Source organism: Oryctolagus cuniculus, chromosome 14 (assembly GCF_964237555.1).
Source record: "Oryctolagus cuniculus chromosome 14, mOryCun1.1, whole genome shotgun sequence".
NCBI classification, from domain to species: domain Eukaryota; kingdom Metazoa; phylum Chordata; class Mammalia; order Lagomorpha; family Leporidae; genus Oryctolagus; species Oryctolagus cuniculus.
The window spans coordinates 3,748,886-3,758,961 of record NC_091445.1 but is presented as its reverse complement, the minus strand read 5'-3'; the positions used below and the strand labels follow the sequence as shown (position 1 = coordinate 3,758,961).

General features: G+C 57.7%; 1 protein-coding gene and 1 long non-coding RNA gene across 2 annotated transcripts in view; one reads left to right on the top strand and one right to left on the bottom strand.

Annotated features, from left to right (window-relative positions):
- Positions 1–3,127: 3,127 nt before the first annotated feature.
- LOC138845123 (uncharacterized) lies at positions 3,128–5,211 on the top strand. Its single transcript, XR_011381851.1, has 3 exons — positions 3,128–3,240; positions 3,416–3,522; positions 5,085–5,211. It is a non-coding gene; the product is annotated as an uncharacterized lncRNA (long non-coding RNA).
- Positions 5,212–8,848: 3,637 nt separating this feature from the next.
- The window catches only part of THBS4 (thrombospondin 4), a 52,087-nt gene continuing 50,859 nt past the window's right edge, over positions 8,849–10,076 (bottom strand). The window contains exons 21-22 of the mRNA XM_051854066.2: positions 9,611–9,750; positions 8,849–9,499 (exon numbers count right to left, since the gene is read on the bottom strand). Coding sequence (XP_051710026.2) covers positions 9,438–9,499; positions 9,611–9,750 — 202 coding nt within the window. The 3' untranslated portion in view covers positions 8,849–9,437. The remainder of the gene's footprint in view (positions 9,500–9,610; positions 9,751–10,076) is intronic.

Below are 10,076 nucleotides of genomic sequence, written 5' to 3'. Positions count from 1 at the left end.
AGAACGGTGGACTTGGGAGTGGGACGGGTAACCCACTCGTTTCTGGTCATACCTGAATGCCCCACCCCTTGTTGGGCCGTGATCTCTTGTCTAAAATGAATGCTCACATTCACTTTTCAGACCACGGGGCGTGACTGCTGCACGGTGATGGGCAGCCAATTCGGGTGCTCGCTACAAGTGACTTAAATGAAGAACGCCGACTTCACCAGGAGCCTCCCACCCGGGGACAGAAATGACAGACTGGCTCCAAGGATTTCCAGCAGCGTGGGCCGAGCCCGGGGGCATGGGGCTGGCCAAGCACCGACCCCCAGCGTGTGTGGGGCTCAGAGCAGGTGCTGACCCAGTGAAGGTCCGCCAGTACCCGATGCCGCTACAAGCAAAGGAGGGAATAACTCTCACATCAGGAGGTTGCTGAAATTGGGGGTCTTAAAGCCTGTGCGGTCCGCCTGGAACACCCCTTTGCTGCCGGTAAAGAAACCACACTCCAATGACTACGGGCCAGTCCAGGACTTACGAGAGGTAAATAAAAGGGCAATAGACCTTCACCCTGCAGTTCCAAATCCTTACCCTCTCCTTAGTACTCTGCCTCCAGACAGGAAGTGGTACACCATCCTGGACCTAAAGGATGCCTTCGTCAGCCTGCCATTGGCTCCCCTAAGCCAGATGTACTTTGCTTTCGAATGGCAGGACCCTGAGATCGGGATAAGTGGCCAGATGACTTGGACTTTGGGGACTTGGGATATTGAGCCTCTGCCAAAAAGGCTCAGGTGTGCAGGTCTAAGATGACGCACTTGGGATACCTGCTTGAAGATGGCTCTCTGATGCACGAAAAGAAACGGTGTAAAAAATCCCAACCCCACCACCATGCGGCAGGTAAGAGAACTCCTGGGCACAGGGCACAGGGTTCTGCCGCCTCTGGATTCCTGGGTTTGCAGAAATAGCTACGCCCCTGTATGAAGCCACCAAGGAGGGGCCGGGTTTTAGTTGGACTGAGCAACAACAAAAAGCATTCGACCTCCTCAAGAGAAAACTTCGGGAGGCCCCTGCCCTGGGACTCCCCGATGTGACTAAGCCCTTTTACTTGATGTGGACGAGCGAAAGGGCGTCGCGAAAGGGGTGCTTACCCAGACCGTGGGGCTGTGGAAAAGACCAGTGGCTTACTTGTCAAAACACCTGGAGCCGGTAGCTGCGGGATGGCCTCGTGCCTCCGCATCGTAGCTGCAGTGGCCCTCCTGGTGAAGGACGCTGATAAATTGACTCCGGGACAGAATTTGTGGGCACCCCTCATGCCTTGGAGGGCGTCCTCAACCAGCCACCGGGCCGGTGGCTAAGTAACGCGAGGGTGACTCACTCTCAAGCCCTGTTACTTGGCCCCGCTAGAACAACTTTCCAGCCCTCAACCCAGCCACGCTGCCACCGGACCCTGCGCTGAGACTCCTCTACACAACTGTGCTGGGGTACTGGCCCCGGCTCACTGCGTTCCACCGGACCTGAGGGACACTCCGTTACCCGACGCAAAAGCCACCTGGTTCACTGACGGCAGCAGCTTCCCACGGGATGGCCAGAGGTATGCTGGGGCAGCAGTCACACCACCAGTGAAACCATCTGGGCAGAACCCTGACCCTCGGGGACAGCAGCCCAAAGGGCAGAACTCATAGCCCCAACAAGGGCCCTTAACTTAGGCGAAGACAAAAAATTAAATGCCGGTATGCCTTGGCCACCGCCCACATCCACGGGGCTATTTATCAGGAAAGCGGCCTGCTGACTGCAGAAGGAAAGACGGTCAAAAACAAACAAACAAGAGATCTTGAGTCTCCTTGCAGCCCTATGGGGGCCCAAGAAACTGGCAATCATTCATGGCCCAGGCCACCGAAAAGGCTCAGAGCCTAGCCACCTGGGAAATAACTTGGCAGATAAGGTTGCCAAAGAAATAGCTAAAACCAGGAAAATTACTCCTGTCCTGGTGGACCCAGGGGCCTGAGATTTGCCAGAGGCCCCCCAATACAACCCTGAAGACCTAATCTGGATAAATGACCAACCCATGGCCCACCTAGACAAAGGCTGGTGGAGGACAGTGAAGACGGGTCATCCTACCGCATAAATTAGGCCAGACCATCTTAAGGAAAATCCATCAGGCTTCCCACCTGGGAGCTAAAGATGCAGAGCCTGCTCGAGCAGTCTGACCTGAGAACACCGATGACAACGACCTTAGCAAAGAGACTGCTTCCAAGTGCGGCGCCTGTCGGTTGACTAACGCTTGTTTGGCCCCCAACAGTTCAGTTGCAAGAATTAGGGGAACCCAGCCGGGTCCGTACTGGGAAGTTGACTTTACAGAAATTAGGAAAATTTGGCTATAAATATTTATTAGTACTCAGATACTTTCTCTGGATGGACTGAGCCTTCCCACAAAACATGAAACTGCCAACGTGGTAGCAAAAAAACTGGTTGAAGAGATGGTGCCCAGGTATGGATTTGCCACCATGATCGGGTCAGACAACAGCCCGGCTTTCGTCTCGCAGGTAAGCCAGGGAGTAGCCACTGCACTGGGGGCAGATTGGAAATGACATTGTGCATACCGGCCCCAAAGCTCAGGACAGGTAGAAATAGAATGAACAGACTCTAAACGAGACCTTAGGTAAACTGGCCTTAGAGACTGGCGCAGACTGGGTGTCTCTCCTTCCCTCTGCTCTGTTCCGGGTTAGAATCCCCCTACCAGCTAAGCCTTCCTCCTTTTGAAATTATGTATGGTAGCCCCTCCGCTAATGCCTAGCTTACAGGCTGATTTGATTGCTACTCTAGATGACCAGGATGTCCTGGACGCTGTGCGTCGGCTCCAGCTAACGCACCAGGATATTTGGCCTAAATTCAAAGCTGTGTATGGAACTGCTTCTCCTCCTACCCCTCATAGAGTCTGACCGGAGGATTGGGTCCTGGTTTGGAGACATCATCGCATGAGTCTCGAGCCTCGATGGAAGGGCCCCTTCGTCGTCCTCATGACAACTCCCACGGCTCTCAGAGTACCCGGGGTCGCCGCATGGGTCCACTACTCACGCCCGGCCGACGGACCCGCCCGCTCCTCCGACAACGGAGCCCGAGGAGAAACCTGGAGCATCCTCAAACATGCGCCCAGCCCCCGAGACTCCAGTTGCGCAGAGATGGGGGCCGATCCCAGAGCCCTCCCAGCTAGCTTTGATGTTGCTTCTGCTCTTGTTTTTCTTTTCCTTCCGTCAAACTTCGGCTGTAAGTAACCCTCATCAACCGTACCGGTGGGTGCTGAGTAGACACGGCGAAGTTCTGCAGTCACAGACCGGACCGCTTGGTGGGCAGCGGCGGCAGCTTTTGTAACGACCCTTTGCGCTCTGGCCCCTCTCGGCCCTCTTAAATGCTAAGGACTTGTCTTTGTGCCCTGCTTCAGGACCGACCTACTGAAAGGATCCCGGTCACTATTGCTGTGCCTGTCGTGGGTGTGAAGCAAGGGCATCACGCCGGATACTGCAACCAGGGAAAGCGCCGAATACCAAGGTACAGCGCTGGCCGGGAAACTGTATACCTAGCAGCCCTTTGGGGAGTGGGGGGAGCCAACAAAATTGGCAACTGACTATGTAAACAAATCCAAATTAATGTAACCGCCCCCAGTGACCCTAGATGGGCCTATGGAAGGAGCTGGGGCGTTACATACTGCATAGAAGGAACGGATCCAGGAGGGATATTTTCCATTCAGAGATTCCTGACGGAGGAGTCAGTACAATAGGCCCCAGTCAGGTAGTAAATCCTCAGCCAACCCAAAAGCCGACCCCCAGTACAGCGGGCCTCATTATTGCCTCTAAACCCGACGCAATAAGCCCTACCGTTTCCTCTGGACTCACAAGGGTTACTAATGCTCCCAACCCTTAATCCTCAAATTTTCTGTAAAACACCCGTTTTAGTCTTTCCAGGTCCTAAATGATACCAACCCAAATTTAACAATGGCTTGGTGGCTTTGCTATGACATGCCCCCCGCCCCCATTATGAAGGTTATGCAGTAACTGCCACGTTTTCTAACTCTACCTGCTCCGCTCACTGTAGATGGAAGAGCCGTGACCAGGGTTTAACTTTAGAACAGGTTACGGGGCAGGGACTGCTTGGGACAGGTCCCCCACAGGAAAAAAATCTCTGTAGTTCTGTCCTTAAAGTATATCCAGCAAACTGGTGTATCATAGCTCACAGTGACACCTGGTGGGCTTGTTATACCGGGCTTACCCCTTGTGTCCACCTCCAGGTCTTAAATCAGACTGATTACTGCATACTTGTTAGATTGGTCCCCAAAATTCTGTATCATACAGATAGTGAATTCCTAAATGGGATCCAGGACAAACAGGAAATAATTAAAACCCACAGATATAAAAGGGAGCCCATAACTGCCCTAACTCTGAGTTTACTAATAGGAGCCAGCCTGGGGGGGCTGGGCACCGGGTGTCGGCCCTGGTAACCCAAAACCAACAGTGCTCCAAATTGAGGGCAGCTGTAGACATTGACACAGAACGCATGGAAAACTCCATCACCCACTTAGAACGATCCCTCTCCTCTCTGCTGAAGTTGTGTTACAGATGAGGAGGGGGCTCGACCTAGTGTTCCTGCAACGGGGGGGGGGGGGGTGTGTGTGGGAAGGATGCTGCTCTACGCTGATCACTCGGGCCTAATGAAAGATAACATGGCTAAAGTCGGGGAAGGACTGGCAAAACAGAAAAAAGAACAGGACGCCTCTCGGGGTGGTTTGAGTCTTGGTTTAATGCATCCCCGTGGCTAACCACCCTACTAACAGGACTCAGAGGGCCCCTCGTTCTCCTAATTCTAATCTTAACCGTTGGCCCTTATGTTATCAACAGACTGGTGCGGTTCATAGAACAGAAATTGGGCACCATTCAATTAATGGTCCAACGGTCCCAGTATAGACCCGTACACGTTTGTGAAACTTATGAACTGTCGGTCTAAAACCATGATTGGATTTTGCAAACATGTACAAAAACAAGGGGGGGATGAAAAGCCAAAGTGACTCCATTTTAAAACAAAAAAAAAACAAAAAAAGCAGCCTCCGTTTCCCATAGCAGACCCGGGTCCTCGTAAAAGCAGGCATTCAGGCATTCCAGAGGTATCAAAGCTCACCAGGAACAGCCAGCTCGGCAGACCAAGGACAGCACAGTAGAGACTGCTGAACAAAGTGACTCCCTGTGCTGTGAGCTCCCGTGCCGTGAGCCCCCCTGTGACTCCCTGCACCCAGAGCTCCTGTGCTGTGAGCCCCCCTGTGACTCCCTGCGCCCAGAGCTCCTGTGCTGTATGTAACTCTTTTTTCCTGCTGATGTAGCCCTTTTTCCCTTTAAAAACTCCCCCTAACAAAGACCGGGGCCTCACTCCTTCCTCCGCTGTGCTGGTTGGTTGGATGGGGTCCTGTCGCGGCTTGTACTCCCGAATAAACCTTGCTTTTGCAGTTCGCTGTGATCGACTCTCTGGGGGTCTCTGCGGGGTTCTAACGATCTGGGCACAACATCTGGGCATGGTCAACCCCAGACGTCCTCACTAAGTGGCACAGTGGTCCTGAGATGGCGGTCTGCCCCACCCCTACCCGTCCACACGTTAAATGGTCTTAACTGTGGCCCTCGTCCTCTGGAGTCGGCACGAGGACGGGCCCGAGTGCCCCCATGTGTGATTTCCTCAGCGTTTCTGTGTTTCCAGGAGGCCCCGGTACCGCCTCACGTAGCATAGTTGAATTCCTCAGTGGGCTGAACCTGTCAATCAGCCAGAGCTGGGCCAGGGAGGCAGGGCTGGAGTGGTGGCCGGGATTTCCCCCTGGACCGCGAAGGGAAGCTTGGGTGCCCTTGTGCATGGGACCCTGTGTGTGCCCTGCAGAGCCCGCCCCAGAGTCGGGTGACCCGCCCCCCGCTCTGCAGATGCCCTGTGGATCACAGTGCGCCACGTGCCCTGCGTGGGTCAGCACCCACCCGGTGCTTGCGGGCGTGTGAATGGCATGTGGCCGTGTCCGCACCTTTCCCCACCTCTTGCACTGTGCAGCCCGCATCAGAGGCGAGCTGTGCACTGGGCTCGGGACTCAGCCCGGCGGGCGCGGGCCAATGCAGAGCTGCCTGGCTCAGTCTTGGCTCTGGGCAGAATGTGCTGCCTATGCCCCGGTGCCGCCCCTGTCCCCAGAGCTTCCCCTCCCGCCCCTCCCACAGCTCCTGCCTGCCCGGCCACGCCTCCGTATCCGGGACCTCAGGGGGAAGTGAGGAGGGGACAAGTGTGGGAATAAATTCAGACTAGTAGGTGAGAGACGGATGGCCAGCGGGACTCCTAGAGGCATTAGTAAGATTCCAGGGGTAACCCAGCCGGAACCCCAACAGGGTTCTTAGCACAGGGTAACTGTTTTGCGGTTGAGCATGGAGAACATTCTAGAAGTTGAGGGAGGGACCTGGGGGAGCCAGAGCCACAGCCGCCAGCCCACTCCCCGACTCTGCACCGGGCTAGCCTTGCTCAGTGCGTCCTGGCTTTCCCGACTTTTCCACGTCTTGGATAGGATGTTTTCTGAAAGCTCCAAGCTTTCTCCTTGGGCTCCCGAGTTGAGAGGCAAGGGTGGGTGACCAGGACTAGGATGAGCTCAGAATCCAGCTGTGTGCTGACAGTTTTTTTGATTTATTCAGGGTTGGCACTGGTGTAGTGGATAAAAGTGCCTCCTGCAGTGCCGGCATCCTGTATGGGCACTGGTTCCAGTCCCAGCTGCTCCACTTCTGATACAGCTCTCTGCTATGGCCTGGGAAAGTAGAAGATGGCCCAAGGGGCTGGTGCTGTGGTGTATCGTGTGAGGCCGCCACCTGCAGTGCCAGCATCCCATGTGGATGCCGGTTCGAGTCTCAGCTGCTCTATTTCCAATCCAGCTCTCTGCTGTGGCCTGGGAAAGCGGAAGAGGATGGCCCACCTGCACCCATGTGGGAGACCCGGAAGAAGCTCCTGGCTTCAGATCGGCAGAGCTCTGGCCATTGCGGCCAATTGGGGAGTGAACCAGCGGATGGAAGACCTCTCTCTCCCTGTGTGTAACTCTGACTTTTAACACAGAGTTAGAGAGAGGCCTTCCATCCACTGGGCCACTCCCCAAATGGCCACAATGCCAAGGGCTGGGCCAGGCCAAAGCAGGGAGCCAGGAGTTTCATTCTGGTCTCATGCGGGTGCAGGGGCCCAAGGGCCATCTGCTGCTGTTGTCCTGGTACAGTAGCAGAGAGCTGGACCAGAAGTGGAGCAGCCGGGACTTGAACTGGCGTCCATGTGGGATGCCAGCATTGCAAGCAGTGGTTTAGCTGCTGCACCACAGTGCCAGCCCCCACTGCCAGATCTTGAACCAGCAGCCTCTGCAGCAGGGACCGGGGGCCCTGGCTGATTTCCGGGGTGTAAATGTCTGACGTCTGTGTCAGCCATGTGAAACAGCAGCTGGCTCACAGATTTTCAAAAACTTGAGTATCTGGGGGTGGGCACCAGGCCTTTCTGTTCAGATGCCCATGACCCACGTCAGGAAACCGGAGTTCAAATCCTGGCTCGCGACTGCAGCCGCCCCAATGGAGTCCCCAGAGGCAGCGGATGGGGGCTCAAGTAGCTGGTTCCTGCTACCCGCGTGGCTGATCTGGATGGAGCGCCTGGCCCCTGGCTCCGGCCCCCAGCCCAGTCTTAGCTGCTGGGGCATCTGGCGGGTAACTCAGCCAGCGGGTGTTTTCTCATCTCTTGAATCAAAACAGTAAACGGGGAATAGTTGGCGCCTGTTTCCGTTTGTTCTCTGGCTGGTTTGCATCTACAGCAGGTCCCGTCTCCCAACAAGGTAACGGGAATGTACCAGGCCCCCTCGGGGACAGAGTCACGTTCTAGATCTCCCTGGAGATGAACCTGGCCTGGCCTACAAATGACCTGAGTAGCTAAGGCACTTCCTGGGGGCCTGTGGCTTTGCAGCTGTCCCAGGGTGGGCAGCAGGGGGCCGAGCAGGGGTAGGGGGCCAGGTGGGGAATCGGGTAAGGGTCGAGCTCGGACTCACAGCCAGGTCCGCTCCCTGCACACCTCCCCTGGCCGATGCGTGCTTTTGCATTTAAAGACTTGATACACTTGAGCCTCAGGATGGAGACCACTCAAGAAGAACCTCCCGGGACCCCCGAGCTGCCAGACCAACAAGGGTTCAGGGACAGGAGCCCTTGGGTGTGGCCCGGCTGTGCCCAGCAGCCGGAAGCCTGGGGGGCCAGAGGGACGTGACCTTTCAGTGGGCCGCATCAGGTGGGCGGGAGCGGGGCAGCCCCCGCCCTGTGGATGCAGCTCTGGTCCCTATGCGGGGACCAGGGAAGTGCTGTGGATGTGGGGGCTTGGGCTCAGGGGCTTTGGAGGCAGTGCCTGGCCCAGGTCCCCCAGACTGGGCCGCAGCGGGTACAGTGCGGGACAGGCTCGACAGACTTGTAAAAAAAAAATGTAGTTTGAAAGGTGGAGGGAGAGAAATTGATCTTCCATCCATTGGTTCAGCCCCAAGTGGCCATAACCGCTGGGACTGGGCCAGGCCCAAGCCAGGAGCCTGGAACCCCCTTCAGGTCTCGCAGTGGGTGCAGGGCCCAGGCATGTGGGGTGTCTGCTGGTGCCTCGCAGGTGCATTGGCAGGGAGCTGCAGCAGAAGCATAGCAGCCGGGATTAGAACCCGGGCTCCCAGACAGTGGCCGGGGTGGGCGAGGCCCAGCGTGGGAGCCGCGGGATAGCGTGCGTGCGTCCTGAAGCCTGGCTCGGTCCCTGCCTCATTGCGCTTTGCACTGGTCATGGGGACGCGTGCTGAGAGCTAGGAAAACAGCGGCCGGGAGATACTCCGTGAACTTAAATTCCTCGGAAATTTATTCTGAAGAACGCTCGCGCGTTGTAGACGGCTGGAATTGCGAGGCTGGGCGGGGTCTGCCCTGGCACGCAGCGGAGGGGGGGCTTCCTTCCTCAGTGGGCTGTCCTGCGCACGGGGGTTTGTGCGGGGGGGGGGGGGGTCCTCACACTGAGCCGGGACCCCAGAGTCGGTGAGCACGCCCTCCAGCAGGGCGAGTCCCATGCACGGCCGGAGAGCGCAACAGAGGTGGGGACCGACCGTGGGCACCCGCCGGGGTGGGGCCGGGCTGTTCTGCGGCTGTGGACCCACCTGGGGGCCTGGGGGTCCAGCTCCGGTGCGGTGGGGGGGGGGGCCTCGGTGCACGCGCACGCCCGGTGCCCCGCCCAGGACGACTGACCTGCGGGATCAGGGCCCCTGGAACAACGTCGGGGCGCGGGGACCTCACGGGTCACGTGTTCTCCTTATTGCCACGCGCGCAGGAGACGTCTCCTTGCACCTGGACAGGTCAAAGCAAGCCCGGGGGGCTGAGCGGCAGCAAGGGGCGGGGCCGGGGCGGGGCCGCGGGCAGAGCTGCGTCCAGGGCGGCCTAATTCTCCAGGCGGTCGAAGCTCTGGGTCTGGAACTCCTGGAAGTCCTCGGGGATGGTGTCTGCGGGGGAGGAGGCGCGCGGTCAGGGGCCGGGGCTCGTCCCCCCGCAGGGGGCGTCCGCGGCCCACCCCCGGGGAGCCTGGGCGCCCGCGGCCCGGGCGGGGCTGTTACCGTTGCAGCGGTACTTGAGGTTGGACCAGATGATATTCTCCTGAGAGAAGCAGAAGACGCCCAGGCGGCCTCCGCGCATCGTGGTGTCGATGGTCACGCCGGAGTCGGCCACCAACTCGGAGCCCTCATAGAACCGCACCCTGCGGACGGCACAGCCCGGCCCCGCGGCCGGCGCGGGGTCACCACAAGCGGGGGGGGGGGGGCGCGCCCCCTCCCTCGCGGGGCTGGCATCCCCCTGGGCTGGGCGCCCGCGCACGCCGCCCCACCGCTGTCCTTGCCAACGCCTCTCTGTGGGTGCAAACCTGACAGGTACAAGCCTACTCCAGAAATGGTGCTGGAAAATGAAATTACAAGATGGGTTTATTTTAGCGCAAAAAATGTCTTTTTAAAAGAGTTACTGATGGGAGGATGGTGGGTGCCACGGGTTAAACTGCTCTTTGGGGCACCAGTGTCCCGGGGGGAGTGC